Raw genomic sequence first — 17,742 nt, forward strand, 5'->3', positions numbered from 1 at the left:
TTTTAAGGAAAGAAACGATTAAGAGTCGTTAAAATAACTGCTAAAACCATACTAGTCAGCTTAGAACCGTTTACTTTATCAGAACAAATGCTCAAGAGAGGAAATAGAAAACATTTTATTTAGATGCTGTTATAAAACTCATGGTACTATGGTTCCAAAATTTTAAGCATTTGACGGAGATATCTTTCTTGCTTCATTACAAATAGGCACTCCATATGTCTTCTGAAATTCTTTCTTTTTCGTGAATGCAGGGAATTTTTTTGTTATAAAAAATTCTTATATTGTTTCATAGTATTTAATCTTTTTCTTGTCCTGATCATGGATAAGTGAGATTAAGAAAGTTGTATGTTGGAAATGTCAATACGTACCAGCTTCATTCTCGATTTATGCGATTTAACTGAATAACACAAGTCATACGTTTAACTCTTTTACGTACAAGTCCCGCAGTGGATTGATCATAAAGACACGGTTCCCAGTAGAATACCGATGTCTAGCATCGCTAACTGTGCCTCAGTAAACATGTGTGTAACCATTTTGATCAGCCTGTGTAGAGACCGAAGGTGTACGGTGTCGGTCCTTGTTAAACTGTTCTATCGTAAAGTTCTCGATTTCGCGCTCTAGTCATCGGGCTACCAAAGATGGGGAATTATCCCCTCTCCTTAGTTGCGATGGAATGTCTTCGGAACGTCCTACGGGATGTTTCCCAGACTGTCGTCAATAGCCCACTGTTCAGCTCTGACATGACGTAAATAAAATACCTATCTTTAACGTACACAATTAGTCTCTGACTCCAATTATTATTGCTAAAAACAATTTTTCTTCACAATTTCGGTTACAGAAACTCCTTTTCAATGTCAACTCCTCAGTTATTCTCAATAGATCTTAAGCTATTTCAATACTATGTTGCAGGTTTGACAATCCAGCGGCAATTTCTTCAACGCCCACAAGGCAGCTAACATATAATTATTTGCTCTCAGTAAACGCGTGGTTGTTGTTATTTCCTCTCAATCTGTGCTGTGATTGGACTATGTCCACAATACCTCTGGTAACCAGCTTCTGGGACTCTAGAAATATAACCACACTTGTTCTTTACGCCTGTATTTTTGTGGCAGTTCGCACTGTTTTTAGATTAGAAGAGGATGCTAGAATGTCTCTTGTAATGGTATGAACGAAATTAAATTATTTTTGAAAAATTTAAACATATTCTATTTATTTTGGAGACATCAAAATAAAATTTAAAAAGTACATTATCTTTTAATACTATGCTAATTAACGTATTTACTTTTATTTTTTTTCATGTAGTTTAAATTTTCTATTGTGATATTTTAGATTCTATTTTTAAAGCTCCAAAAACCTAATTTAAGAATAAAAATATTTAAAGAGATTTTCCAAACTCTGCTTAAATTCTTTTCAGAAGACTTGCTTTTATTAATTTTTAGAAATCCGCTATGTATAGAAAAATGTCAGGGTTAAATGATATTTAATACTCTTTCAGATTTAAAAAAAAAATAAATAAAATGAAACTTTCACTACCATCTAAATTTTTTGAAATTGTTATTTTCATATGACATATTAGTTGCTCTATTGTTCCATTCACTTGCTTTTGAATCAGATTTTGTACTCTTAATAGGAATTATTTTATGTTTTTATAAAAATTTCGTATCATATTTTCGCCAAATTAATTGGTTTACCCAAAGACGTATATATGTAGTAAACTTTTCGATTGTTAAAGTCTTTTATTTTCTCTTGAGGCTTTATTTTTATTTTTTAAGCTTTTTAATTGATACTTTTTCTCGAAACTTTTTATATTTTAATTTCGTGTAGTATGATGCATGAAATATTCTCAAATTACACGATTCTCGGATGTCTTGCTTCTTAATGCAACTACAACCTCACAACTTAAGTACGGTAGACAATGCTTTTGTTTTCAAAAGTACTTACAAAGTCACCAATATCGTTATAAAGTTGAGGATCGTTACTTCTTTAGTAAAAGGACTTTTCTTTTGACTGTAGTTGCTAATGTGTTGTATAAGTCACCAAGCTATACAAATGATGCCGGATAAAAAAACTAACTGCAGATACATCCGATAAATAATTTAAAACCAAAATTATCACCATTCATTATCATGTTATATCATTGTTTTATAAATTAGATGGAACACATAGACGCACAGAACTTTTTTCATATTAACAGTGAATCCACTAACATTTGCATATTTAGAAAACGTTTTTGTTTCTTCATGCTCTACTATTAATTTTTAACCCTTTATTTCCATTGAGCTGCACAAGTGCGCACACATGAGCAAACCTAGCTCGTTCTCCAGAAGTGGTATCCAATCTTTCAGGACCACCACAATGGGTGAGATACCGTTGCTCATGCTAATTTGGACGTCTAGTTTCTGCCACACTAGATGGCAGCACTGAGACTCTTATTTGGATGCTAAAGTGCACTAGGAATTTAATTTTGCCGGAAATGCCAAGAGCCAATAAGGCACTCCAGGGGTCTTTTACATGCCGCATAATCATACGACATGACCGCTAAGGATTTTCTGCATCCCGAAAATCCGGTGTCTGGGCCGGGGATCGAACCCGCAGACTTGGGCTCAGAAGGCCGACGACAAACCTACTGCGCCACCCAGCCAGCAATTTTTAACCCTTCACGTGTAAGCAGTGCGTAAAATATAAAATCAAACACTTTGCTTTAACTAATCAACAATAACTTTTGATCTAATCTATAGATTTTCTCTTTCTAAGACTCAATCTTAATGGTTCGAAAACCTAGCATTAAACATAGTAATCATTTTATGAAGATGATAGTTTAAATTGATTACGAAATGCGATACGAAATCTTCTGTTCTCTTTTTTCTTACAGATTTGGATTCTTGACCCTAAAAATAGGGAAAAAGAGGTGAGGTTAGCCACAATATTGACCCAGTAGTCTAAGCAGGAAAGTAGTCGAAAATTTTTCCCCTTAAAGTTACTTCACTTTCTGGGTATTTCGGTATACTTCTGGAACTTTTGAAATGAAATAAAAAAAAACTTTTTCACGCAAATATTTTACTTGCTTAGAAAAAAATTATTCCATGTAAACAATTATTTTTTTAAGAATTTGCTATTATTTCTATTATCTAATTTTCGAATGGAGTAAAAAAAATGTTGAAAATCATAAATGTTTTACTCTAAAACTAAAATCAGCAGCACGACAGCCCATGAGGGCCAGGGTCTACTGTATCCATACTGTGATACAGTTTTCTTGACCTTGGGCTCCGGGGTGCAGGAGCAGATGTTCCGGTCAAATGGTCAGCTGAACGTGGAACCCCCAGTGTTTAGTTCCCAAGCATGATCGGTACACATTTATCGACCCACTGAATGGATAAAAGGCTGAGTCACCCTTGCCCGGCCCGAGGATCGAACCAGGGACCTGTGGCACGACAGCGCGAAGCGCTACCGCCCATTTTTGCTACCGCTCATGTTTACGTTCATGTTTTACTCTAATTAATATATATTTTGAGTGGCATAATCTCAAATCAGCCGAATCAGCTGTTTAGTAACTAAGAAATAGTTTTTTTTTTTAGAAATGAAAATTTAAAAATATGAATCTTTAAAGTAGAGAAATATGCAAGATGTTGAATTAACACTGAAGAGCAACAAATTTCGATCTCATTCTCTGATTAAACTTCAGACCATATATTCCAAATAAAATAAAGTAAAACATTTTGTTTCAGAGGAAGCAGGATTTCCAGTCAGATTTCGTACTTTAATGTATCTTCTGTACACATCTAAGAGAATGTTCAAGATCTGTGTTAGTTCGTGAAAATCTGATTATTAGATCAACGTGCCCAATTTTTTTTTTTAACCGAATATTTTGAAACTAAGAAAATAAATATATTTGGTGCCTTTTACTGTCTAAAAGAAGATTACTAGTCAAGTGTTGTACCCTAAAAATCTGATGCGGGCATATTATTTCATTTGAAAAAAATCAAAGCATTTTGCATGCTTCAGAATTGTAAAACATCATATAAATATAGAAACTCAGAAACAGTCTTATAAACAGCGAGTTTTCCGTTCTTTTCTTTTCTAGAGCTTGTCTTTGTTGACGGTGCCCTTCCTACCTGCAAGCAATCTATTTTTTCCAGTAGGTTTTGTAGTAGCTGAACGGGTTCTTTACATTCCTAGTATGGGCTTCTGTATGATGCTTGCGCAAGGATGGAGCACCTTATGGGAAAAGAGGTAAGTAGTGAGATTTTTCTCCCATATTTTAAAAAAATATTTAAATGTCATTTTAGTCTTTGAAAAGTATTGGCGTATTTTGAAGTAAAAAGTATTCGGATTACATTTATCAACAAAAGATATATAGTAAAAATTAATTACTTTTAACAATTACAACATTGTAAATGTGCATGTGAGTGTATGTAGATATTTTTAACAAATAAAACAACGAAATAAACTTATGTTTCATCAACATCATCATAAACTTATGTTTCATCAACAGGTTCTTATGCTTCATCATTTATAGGTTAAGTATAATGATCCGTTACAATGCAATTTTATTTTTCTTCAGTTTATACACAATTGCTTGTTAATAATATCAAATGGAAAACTCTTAGCACATCTCACCGTTTGCACTGAGCTTATTGGTAAATTTAACGGTTTAAAAAAATACGAACATGAGTATCTTAGCCAAACCTGATGCTTAGTAATTCTAAATGTTTTTCACTTTATAATGTGGATAAAATATTTTCATATTTTCCATTTTTGAGTGTGTATGTTTAACCTTGGCTATTTGCCTAGAGAAGGTAGTGAAGTTTTACCTGCAATCTTGTAAAGTAACAGCCGATTGTGGGGCAACAAAAGAATGAAGGCTACATATTCGTGGTCAACGGCGTGATTAGGGCAATGTGGTCAGTACTTCATACCGACCACCTTTACTTCCCAACCAGGGATGAGCTCCAAGCCTGAATAGGGGATCGAACCTGAGTTCTCAACCATGAGAACTCAGTGCCTTAACCAATAAGCTACCGTGGTTTTTTTAATTAAGCATATAATATAGTTAGCATAACACTTTAGTCACCTATCGACATCTAATTGAACCGACTATAAGTATTGGGATTTTCATAAGTGTTTTGAGTATACAAATGTATCTAAATAAGCAGTTGGCTACGTTTTTATCTTAGAATGGGTGACTTTTCAATTTTTTTCACAAAATTTTTTTCTGGTAGGTCACATCACTTTGTTAAATTACCTTAAATTATGTTGGAAAAAAGTATCTGAGAAAAAAAGTATCGCCAAATTTTTTAGAATATTGTAAAATTAACCTTGTTTTTGACTCTATGAGAACCCCAAAAAGCTCGGTAATTTTCACCGAACAGCTTCAGTGGGTATTAAAAATTACAAATAATACATTGCTCCATAATATGCACAACGGTTTGCTAAGTGTGGAAAAATTTGATAATTTTATCATAATACCTTAGAGCACGGCAAAAAAAACATTTGTTCGGCTTAATTTTCTAGTCAGTTTTGTATTTTTAACTTAACTGTTCATTACCATAAGAATGGAAAAATTACCAAATGAATTGATTAAATACCGTATATTTTGGTATTATTAACCAAATTATTGTTTATCTTTCACTAGAAATGTCAATACCATACATTACGGCAATTTTACCAAAGTACGGTAGATTTTTTCTCCACGCAGAAGATAAAAATATTATGCAAATGGATAATCCAATATATCTTAGGCTAAATCGATGGGTGACCAGCAGTTCATAGATAACTGGTCTCTATTTTTTGTTTCCTAAACATTATTCACTCGACTAATTCCTTGTTCACTTGACTAAGTTAATTGTTGAATTTAAATAGTATGGAGATTACGCTTATATTCTATTTATATTGAAAAGAGCTAAATATCGTTATGAGTGCTGCATCTGGAAAACTAGTCATGGAAATTGTACAGTCAATGCAAATGATAACGTGCATCGCTTTTTACTTGTAGTATTTGAAATAAATTGCAATATAAATGAAGAAACTTTAAAATAACTCAAGTTTTATCAGTTGAGGAATTATAAAGTAGCCAGACATACGACATTAAGTTAATACAGACTGGATAGTTTTTAACAGAAAAATCGATCTTTCTTATGCAAAATTTTTCTCTGCATTGAAGTTGACTCAGAAATTCGATTTTCTATAGTCCGGATTTTATCTGAATTTACCCACGTTGTAGGAAAACTAGTCGAAAAATATTTCAGAAGAGAACTTTGTAACAAGTATACTGAACCTAAAACTGCAAAAATATCATAGCGTAAGAATTTCCAATAGATCGGTAAAGAATATTGAACAAGAATTCTTTCGTTCGAGAAGAAGAAAAAAATATCTTATGCAAAATAGAACTACTATACTTTTGAGTAAATCTTTTCTCTGCAGTTTCTTCAAAAAGTTTAAACTCTAAAAATTGTACAATTTACTTACATTCACTTGAAGGTTTTTTTGTCATGCATCATTATTTGCTTTAATATTATTTCAATTAATCATTTCAAATAATTTGTCATGGTGGTATTTCATGCTTTTTAAATGATATTCGTTACATGATTCATGATTCTGATTCTTTTGAAAAATTCCGTTCATTATTCAAAACTAAATTTAGTACGTATTAAAATATAAATCATTCAAAAAAAGTAAAAGTGAAAAGGCGTTACAAATTGTTAATATTTCAAATATATTTGATTTGCATGCTTAAAAAATTGTTGTTGAAAAACGATTAATGTTTTTTTTTTCAAGTTTTTCCCGTGGAATTTAACCTAAGCTTTATAAAAAATAAACAAATATTTTTTTTTTATTTTTAAAAAGTAAAAGAATTTTTATACGCATTGCGTATGCAATAAAATATATTACATAGTAAAATTATTTATGTTTCTCAAACACTTTACTATGATTTTTCCCAAAACATAAAATAGTCATTAAAGGGATTGGATACTCCAAAGTTAATTATTTATTATTAACTTTGGAGCTTAACTGTTATTATTACTAACTAACATTATTTATATTTTGCTTTGATTTAGTTGTACACTTATTAAAGATATCAAGGAATTAATTTTTAGCTTCAATGCTTTACAGTGACCAGATCATTGGATTTCAAAATCCATTATTTTATTTTAACCATTATGTAATGAAAAATAGTGAAATTATGTCTTACTTTAAGATTCAAGGAATTAATTTTTAGCTCCAATGCTTTACAGTGACTAAATCATTGGATTTCAAAAGCCATTCTTTTATTTTAACCATTATGTAATGAAAAATAGTAAAATTATGTCTTACTTTAGGATTTTTGTTCATAGGCCACTACTATTTTAAATTCTGATATTAGTTTCAAAAATGAATAATATTTGCTTATTAAAAATAAAGTATTATAAGTCTGCATAGAAAATTAAAAAATGGTATAAACAAAAAAAGCTAATTAAAATGACAGAAAATGCAAAATATTTTTAAAAATTAGTTATTTTCATTGCGATAATGCCTGTGAGTAATACAGAAATCATTTCATTAAAATTACAAAGGAACTTTCGACAAACATATTTTAATAATACTTTCAAATTTACTTAGAATATGTTTAAATTACGAAAATGCATTATTTTAGGAAAAACTGAGTTAAAAAAAAAAGTACCGTCGCAAATAAAAATATTCTACAAACTAATTTAAATGCATATATATTTGGTATTTTTGCTTAAAAATACTGTAAAAAGATAAATACTATCTCAAAAGCAAATAAATATCTTGAATTATCTTCTTAAAAAATAGTGAAACGAACACAATGAAATCCAAATTTTTCGAGATTATTTGCATTTATCAACCCATCTTGACGTAGATCATAAATATTTATTTAAAACATTACCGTCTTTTCATCTAATTTAAAATTCTTCTGATGAGCTTTAGAATACGTTGTTTTCTCGTTGCATTGTGAAATGTACATAAAATATGCAAAAGATATGAATATACCGTAAGGTTTGTATTTAATTATTCAATAAACTGAAATATGTAAGTAAAACAAATTCTTTAAAACTTTTATTCAAAATTAGATGTCGGATGCCATGACGTGTTTATTTTTTATACATGGGCACCAGAAATATGTTCTTTAATAAAATATTCCTGAATGTAGGAGCCAAAAATGATTTTATGTGTGTGTGTGTTTTAAAGAAAAGAGTATGAATGTAAGAAAATATTTAAATTAACTTTGAAGTAAAGTTACAAAAAAGCACCTTTGTTTTTGACACGTTGGTCTTTATTTCTTACCTAGGCCTTAAATGATATATATATATATACAGTATCAAACATTTACTACTTTATTGAGTATGTTACGTCAAAATACCCCCATCAAATTGTTTAGAACAAGAAATATGGCTAGTTTTGATAGACATAATGCAAATCGGTCCCCCAAGACTAGGTGTGGTTTCTGTGTATAAAAGACAAAGCAACATTTAGGTAAACAGTGAAACTCGATTTCACCCTCCTTTCCTCCGCATAGGGTGGAAAAGGGTTGGGGAGGAGTTAAAAAATTTTCTCTTTTTTTTATTTATAATTGGTTACTTCTGCATTTTAGAACAATTTATAAACATTACTTTACTATTAATTACGATATTTCTTTGAGAATACATTTATATCATCCTTGTTGAATTAATCTAGCATATTTTGAGATGGAAAGAAAGAATAAAATGGCGGTTAGAGAGAGAGACAGCGTACGCAACCATACGTGTTGAAATGTCTAACAACTGGTTCACAAGTGACGAATCTCTTGGCTGTCACTTTGCTTCTTATGCGCATGCGCTGGATTATATATAAGATACTCTTCTATATCTGAGTGTGCTGCTCTCCCTGTAAGGTGCTTCTCTGATATAAAAAAACAGCACCGAGCAGTTACATGCGTCAGCTACTTATTGACTACGTATATTCTATGGTTTAGAATGCGTAGTCATTTTGTTGAAAATCTGACGTTTTTAAGCCAAGAATAAAACGTGATAATTATTTATATATTTTGTCTAGCCACTACGATAATCAATCTATGTAATCCCTTCTGAGTGTGTGAAACAGAAATAGTATTATATTTTACAGTTCATTTCAGTTATTAAATATAACAACGTATTTCATACACTGATGGCAGTATTTATAAGGCCTTGTGGTAATTCACAAAACAAATGCCGATTCACTTAGCGATCTTAATGCCATTTTACTTATCGATTGAAAGGGTGTATTTAGAGGGTTACTATAAAAACAAAGCAAACCCAAAGATTAAGATAGCTTTAAAATACTATTTCTTTCATACATGGCATCACTTATTCATGGCAAATACATTTCTTTTATTATTGATCTTACCTGCCATACCGAATGAAAAGTAACTAATTATTTAAGTTCGTGCAATAAACTACCAGTGCAACTATATTTCAATTGGATAGAGCAGCAAGCTACAAGACCCCACTGGTTTGAACATTTGAAAAAAACATAATTTTCTATTGTATAATTTTCAACAACGCATGATCGTAAAATTATGAGAAATATTAATTTATCTCATACAATTCTTGCATTTATTAAGGGATTATTAGCGAATTTTAAGATTATGGGCGAAAATAGCCCCTTGCGTTTCAAATTTCAAGACCAAGTCCACGTGTATGAAAAATACACGACAATACAATGCAACATTAATTCTCTAGAAAGCTATATTATCTAAAACACAAGTTTCTTAAAACACTATTTGAATCCTTAACTATATTTTTGAATAGACCACTTCTAGTCACTTTCTGACTGAGAACCTATGGTTGTAAGCAAAGCGGATCTTTACAGGTGAGCTTCAAAGCTCATATTATTTGACATTTCTTAAATTGTTAAGTATACTTTATCGATATTTAATGCGTTTATGTTGATCAATAAAATAAATAGTCATCTGAAATAGCCAACAGGGGTCATTTTGATTCTCCTAAAGGTTTGAAGTTTCATGCCTGTTTTTGAATTTAAAAGATTGCAAATTTGTAAATGCGATTTGAAGAACAGAAATTTAGGCCCAATTTATTCAAAAAATACCACGAAATAGTTTCCATTAATTAATATCGAATCTTAGATTAGGTGAGCTAAATAGTTTAGCTGACCTCTTATTGGATTACATATCCATCTGAAAGAACCCACGTTCATCCTGATTATAAAGAGTTGTTTTTCATAATCCTTGACAAGAAAAAGCTGTTATTGAATAGTTATTGCGATGTAAACCAAAATAGAAATTTATCTCACGATGAACAAGCCACATAACTTCAGGCTCTTGACTTCAAATGTAATAATATAATTTTTGAATTGTTATCTCTATTTCTGCGAGTTCAACTGAATTACAGCTCTGGGAAAATACAGTGCTTTAAGTATGGAACCACACTTAAACTCCGAGTACATCGGGACTACGGATAATTCTTTTTACCTCTCTAAAACTTGCAAAGGAATTTTTTCATTTAAAGAAATGCACGCATAATTGGGGTTGAGCGTCTGAACAAGAGAAAATTTCTGGGTATTTTCAGTGTCACTTCTTCAGCATGACCTTCATCTTTCGTATTGCAAAATGGCAACAAAATACTCAATGTATATTGGCAAAAGAAAAAGAATGTCATAATTTTGAATGGTTTTCATGTGAATGTGACTGTAAGCGACTACATATATTAGAATTCAAGGACTATGACTTGCTACAACCGAACAAAATATTAGCACTCTAAATGCTAAGGAAATATTCTACACGATGCGAAAATTGGAAGTGGCTCTCACTTTTTTTACAACGTTTGTGATTTTACTGTAATCAGTGCTTGGATAGTTTTAAAAGTATCTTTTGTTACCTTAACTACGAATTACGAGTTCAATCTTGAATTTGTTGAGGAAGGACGAATATGTGATTTGCGGATCATTTAGCTACTAATTTATTAAATTCAGTCTCTAAAAATAGGAAACACGCCTGTTTACGTCGCAAAGGGACATAATAACATTTCTGATAGCTATAAGAAATATTATAAACCAATTTGTTGATATTTTCTCACTTTCAAATCACGCATATATACTCTACACATAGGCTAATATTTAACTAATGTTGGACCTTCCAAATTTTTAAACATATGCTTACTGTTTATATTAGTGTATTTTCTTTATTTTCGTAGAACTTGTGTTCCAACCAAATAATGCTCTATAATATAATGTTATACCGTATTGCTATATTGTCAATTAGTTAGCGTTAATAAAAAATGACAACAAAAAAAAATTATCTCTAAAAACTATAAGTAATTATTATATTTTTAACAATAAATAATTATTGCATTTTTAACAATATCCGTCAATTGAAAAATAATTTATATTGGAATGACGTGAATTTCTTATGAGGGTCAAATTGAATCCAATTAGCAATTTTATATAAGTTCAAAATCTGGCTGTTTCAGGGTTCAGACAGTGTCAGTAAAAAGGCAAAAAAGACATATGTCAGGTGTTCGAACTAAATTATATTCACTGAATTCTATTCATTGCTCTATTCATTGAAGTAAGGAAAATTACACGAGCAAACGCATGGAATTTGGGGTTAGCTCCATACGCAAATAGGGTGAGATTACAACTCCATACACAAATACATTATCTCCATCGAAATGAGGAATAGTGTTAGAAATGAATTCAACAGATCCCGTGTTTGTTTCATTTAAACAACCATTTTCTCTAATTACCGAAGAGATATGTAGTGCCTATGATGAACGCAAGAAATTTTTGTTTATAATTTAAGCTTAATTATCCACCGCCCGTTTATTTTATTGTAACTAGAGGCAATAAAGGAACTATAGCGGCGTTGATATTGATTATTGCTCCATTCGTTAGCTTATTGGACCAGACAATAGTTTGAGTTTATTTTTTAATTTTATTAGAGATTAATTAGCGTTTCTAAACATAAACATTAACATGATGATGCAACTCGTTATGTGTTGGAGAAAAAAAGTAATTTTTGCCACAAGCATGAGGTCAATTCCAGCAGTTTTATCAGTGCACACGTTGTCGCATTGCGGCCACGTAAAACACGTTGCCCCATTTTCAAAAATTGAATTTTATACAACTTGAAAACAAAGTTTTAAACAACTAAAAATAATTCATTTTAATAATGCTGCGCATTTTTTAAGAAACATTTCTCAAAGTATGGTAAACATTATAGGGTTTATTTCTAAGTGGAACAAAATTTTTAAGTGTCAAGCGAGAAATAAAGTTATTTTTCAGAATGCTGTGAAATATTAATAATAGTTCCATGTTTATTAATTAATAATAATGATGAAGTGTTTATGTACAGAGAAAAATTGTACTATATAGTGTTAATATTTCTGGTAAAAAAAATATATATAATTCTGGTTATGATGGGATTTTTCAGTTCATACAGTAGCTGTTTTTCAAAATTCTAGTTCTTTTTACGACACATTTAGTAAAAAGTACATAACTAAAACGTAAATTTTACTGAATAAATGATTTTTGTGACGAGATACTAAAATTACCAAATTTTACCACATATTATAGAACAATATCTTTTTGTTAATTTTACCCCAAATGATTACCACAGAGCTTCGATAAAAATTACCGAGCTTATGGGTGTTCACGTAGACCCAAAAACACGGTAAATTTTACCATATTCTGCAAGTTTTGGAGATACTTTTATTTGTATTTTAGACTAAAAAAGTAGCCATTGAATGACGACTGGTAGACAATTTCTTAATTGGCATTTGCAATATTTAGTCACCATGTGACCGGTGACAACCGTTCATTTTGCCCTATCATTTTGTAAAAAATTGTTCATTTAACTTAAACTTGTATATTGTAGAGGAAATTCCTTGCTGTGTCTAAAATGAAAGTGGTAAACAAAATAATTATATATATTTTTTATATGCGTTTAAAGTAATGCATGCCATAAAAGATTTATGGTGACTTGTATACCCAAATGTTATCCTTGTTTTATGTCATGTTTGTTTTCCTACACAGAATGTCTTTCGAACTTTTCCATTTTAACGCCCAATACGCAGCATTCTATCTTCAAAGTAGAGTTCATCCTAGCAGAGTTTGCTTACACAGATGATTTTGATGTGGTCCAAACTTAGTTTTCCATTTCTTTTTCCTAAGTGATCTGACTATTTTTTTCAAGATCGATACTCAAACGGATTGAAGATTGTTGTCTTTTCAACTGGCAAAACGGATCACAGTCGTAAAAGAGGAGAGAAGGAGGGAATAAAGTGGTAAAGGGGGGAAGAAAAAGTTCCAATTCTGTGTGCTGATGCCCAAGCGGGAAGGCACGTAAAAACATGATTTAAAGATGAGCGGAAGATTCTTTCTCCCACGGGGGAGGGTTGGTGGTCTGAGTGGGCGAAGAGGAAACAGTCCGATTGCGTTTTGGAGCAATCGCTTCCTTGCAGAAGGCCCATTACTGCTACAGTCCGGTGGGGTGGAAAAGGAAGAAAAGGAACAAAAAATCTTGCCCAGCTATTTTAGGGGTCAGCTACAAATCATTCAAAAGGAAAAACAGAAGTTTGAGAGGGATTTTTACATGGCAAACATTGAAGACAATTTCTAGCGAATATTGTTTTTATAAATATGTCTGCCCTTACTCTGTTCCATAAGAAATTGTACGTTAATATCTCTTAAATTTTATGAAGAAACTTTTCAAAAGCGAATTTCTAAGAAGCAATATTAAAAAAAGTTGTCTTTTACTCATGCCCACCCGTCTATAATAAGTGTGAAAATGTGCGAAACTATTTTATTGGGAAACCCGACCATAATAAGTGTGAAACATATTTAACTAATTTTATACATGCATTTGTTTTGATGTAAAATGGGTGATACAGTAATATCTAAGAATCTTTAAAATTCTTCATTCTAATCTAATATCCACACTCTCAATATCTTAAAATAATTCGACTTAGGACCTTTTTTTATTTAAAATTTAAGTATAAAAAAGATACAAAGCAATACGACTTGTTAATGTTTTGAGGTTTATGAATATTTATGAACTATATTGCTACCTCTGCAACTATTTATGATAGCAGAAGTATGTAACTTAGTATGCTCTGCAACTAAGTTACATACTTCTAATTTCAACAAAATAAATTGACAGTAATAAATATCTTTGGAAAATTTTAAAAGAAAATTATTTATATATTGACTCAAATAAATTTAATGGTCACTAAAAAAGCAGTTTTAATAAAAACCCAACTTTTAAATTCACACTCAAATGTTAAATGGTATGACACATTCAGTCTATTTATTATGGTCTAAGGCGTAAGATAAGCTGGTCTCATTTAATTGATAGTGTCTAAATATTGAAACTGGTTTGTTATTTTCTATATCTTAAATAAGCTACAATACGAAATATATATATAGAACAGTGGTACACAAATTCTTAATTGCAATTATAGTGTAATCTAGCTATCACTGGATTATTTTACTCTTTTGTAAATTTATTTTCGTAAGAAATTTCCCGTTTATCATAAATAATGTTCAAAAATATAATTTGTAAGAGCAAAACTGTAATCACTAATTGCAAAATATAAAAATTTATAAATTTTAAAAGGTTCTGAAATAGCTTACATTGGAAAAATAGAAGTTAATAATAGCAAAAAAAAAATGCTAAATCGTGAATAAAGAAGCAGATAATTCCTAAGGTTTCGAAAGGTTTCATAAGGTTTATTAAATAAAATGAATCATGCAATATCAAAAAATCAAGAGATGGCAATGTTTGTAGTAGAATAATACACGAAAAATTTATAAAGATATGAATTAAAGCACTCTTTCTTACAACAAATATTATTTTAAAGGTAATATTCAGTTTTAATAATTAAATATAATCTATAAAATATGTTTTCTTAAATAATAATTTTAATAATTGGGAAAATTAAAACCCGAATAATGTAAAGTCCAATCGTTTTTCTTTGTTAACAATGTCATCTGTTGATGATATTTGTAACGAATTAAACAATTTTGTGAATAATATTTGGTTTCTTAAACATAACAAGCAACACACCATTTTCTTTCATTTATTTTTAAAACATTTGGTCATCATTGCAACTCATGCTGTATCAAATAAATTTAAACCTTTAAGTAATTGAGTTAGCTTTTCACAAAAAAATCTTTGAATGCTATCGAAATGTTTTCATTCTTTACTCAGATTACCATAGTTTAGCAAATAAATAAATAAATAATTAAATAGACAAAAAAATAAATTTTTATATTTAAAGAAGATGGCTATTTTTTCCGATAATCAACATAAAAACAGTTTTCTAATAGCAAAGTCAGGTAAGATGAAACAGATAAACTATTTTTTTAAAGCTATGTACATTTATATGTTATTGAGACTGGCGGAGTTTTTTTTATCTATCTTCTGACCATTTGTCAATGTTTTTCTGTTTGGCTAATGTAGTTCCATTACATTGCTTGGCAGGAAAGATGTGTTTAAAAGAAAGATTCACAATAAATAAATAAATTTAACATTTAATGGAGAGAGAAATATCGTATGTAATAGAACGAGTTTAACATTTGCATCCATAAACGTGTATTAGTACAAAATGAAATTTCTTAGAATTTTTTATTTCTTTAAAAATATAACTACCGACCCTTTACAAAAAGTTAAGATGTTTTTGAAATTTATTTGAGGTTGGGTTGAGTCATTAAGGTTGATTTGAGATTTATTAAAAACTGACTTCTAAAACAAACTTAAAAATTAACCTTCAAAGAATTATAATCAATGTGTATAAAGGTGTTTTATTCAACCAGCTTAGATAGTTGGATTTGGAGATGTATAGGTTATTTTTTTCGACACCTTCAAGCAAATAAGTATGTTTGAGGTTTGAATAATTTCTCCAGCTTTCAACTAAAAGTATTGCTAACCTGTACATATGAGGTTGATGTTAGGAGATGTAAATGAAGTTTAAATTTGGGTTAATTGATAAGGTTATTTTTGGTGCAAAACATAACCTCATTTTCTATTTCACGTTTATTTTTCTGTACCTGTCAGCCTCAAAAACATCTGATTTTATTGTAAGAGTAAAAATCAATAAACTGTTGGGCAAGATAAGTATTTTCACAAAAAATCATGTTTTTAAAATTAGTATAAATTAGCAACTTTGAATTATAAAATTAAAACGCATTTAGAAATGCCTCATACTTTAAACTTTATTTTTAAACATACATCTATTATACAGATATTTATTATTATAGACTACTATAACAAAGTCGTCTTTAATAATTGTAAGAACCTTTGTTATTGTTCCTTAAAAGAAAACTATATCTCTCCTCACGAACAATCTTGACATGTCATCAAAAAAAGTTTCTTTTTACTCCCCAGGGTATCATATTTCGTTAGAAAAAAAAGCGCATTGCTTTATAAAAAGACAAGTAAACTTTTTAGTGAATCCGCATGATAGGCAGTCAACTAATATTAAAGGGAAAAAATAAATACAACAGGGATGAAACTTTGAAATCAGAGTCGTGATATTCGGACCCAGGGGCAAATCGATTGAATGTTGAAAATCCCAAAGAAAAGAATGTTCGAATGGGCATCGATTTGTAATTCTAACTTTTTCGACATCGGGTCTAAAGAGAAGAAAACTAGATTCGAATATATACTTTTTTTTGTATTTTATTTCATCATGGTTCTTTCCTCTGGAATTCTCTTACTCTCTTGCCTTTGGAAGATTTGAACGAAAATGAGAAAATTATTGACTTTCTGCCAGCTTTACATCTGTGAGATTGGCTTATATGTACGTCAGGTTTGCGTGATATGTTAACTAAAAAAATAGGCAAAATATTTGTAGATTTCAATATTTTTTTTTGCTCGACTATTTGTTCAAGTTTTTGTCAATATTGATTCATGCTCGCAACGATATTTCAAAGAGTATGTTGCTTATTGAATACTGATACAAATTAAAAATCATTTTTATGTATTTATTTAGGTGGACTTAAATGTGGTTAATTTGTTAAAAAATAACAATGAAAAATAAATAGCTCTGCAATCACAAAGCAGCTTATTAGAGTGTATAATAGGTATTTTACAACCAAAGATACTTTCCACTTTAAGATCAAAACAAATGCTTGTTTGCAGAAGTTTCTTTTACAATATAATTAAATAATAAACTTAATTCTTTCGAAATACCCGTGATAATTAATAACACGCTGCTGATTTATACAATATATGATGAATAACGAACTAATTCACGCATTATACACGTTGCACAGAATGCATTTCATTTTGTTTAAACTGTTATTTATTAAATGATTTAGGACACATCTACTGGTTTCCTTCCTCAAAACCTCACAAGACGTTCTTGAAATAGTTTGCACCCAAAATTCGATAGAGCGAAAAACGATTTCTATAAATCTGTTTCAAATATTATATTCCAATAATTGGGAAGAATAAAATACAGAAATACATATATTTTAGGAGAAATCGATGTAGATAATACTTATAAAAATTTATAATGAAACATGTTTAATGAAGAAAAAAAATATGATCTTCAATCCAGCAGTATTTTTCAGTAAAATAAATATGATTTCATGATGATTGATTAGTTTTTATGTGGAATATGATTGATTTAGTAATAAAAAGTATGCTTTGGAAAAATTGGGAGAACCATAATACTTCAAAATTAGATTTAAAGTAATTTTTTGCATAAATAAGTCATTTAAAAATTTATTCGATCTGCAGAATGTTAGTATTTTCTTCCCATTAGG

At 30.1% G+C, this 17,742-nt stretch overlaps 1 protein-coding gene across 1 annotated transcript in view; it reads left to right on the forward strand.

The window, feature by feature from the left end:
• The window catches only part of LOC107450269 (protein O-mannosyl-transferase Tmtc3), a 250,346-nt gene that overhangs the window by 180,347 nt on the left and 52,257 nt on the right, over positions 1-17,742 (forward strand). The window contains exons 9-10 of the mRNA XM_071180106.2: positions 910-1,162; positions 4,082-4,230. Of these exons, the coding sequence (XP_071036207.1) occupies positions 910-1,162; positions 4,082-4,230 (402 nt within the window). The remainder of the gene's footprint in view (positions 1-909; positions 1,163-4,081; positions 4,231-17,742) is intronic.

This window comes from Parasteatoda tepidariorum, chromosome 1, assembly GCF_982258835.1.
Source record: "Parasteatoda tepidariorum strain Cologne lab strain chromosome 1, Ptep-v5.0, whole genome shotgun sequence".
Lineage (NCBI taxonomy): Eukaryota > Metazoa > Arthropoda > Arachnida > Araneae > Theridiidae > Parasteatoda > Parasteatoda tepidariorum.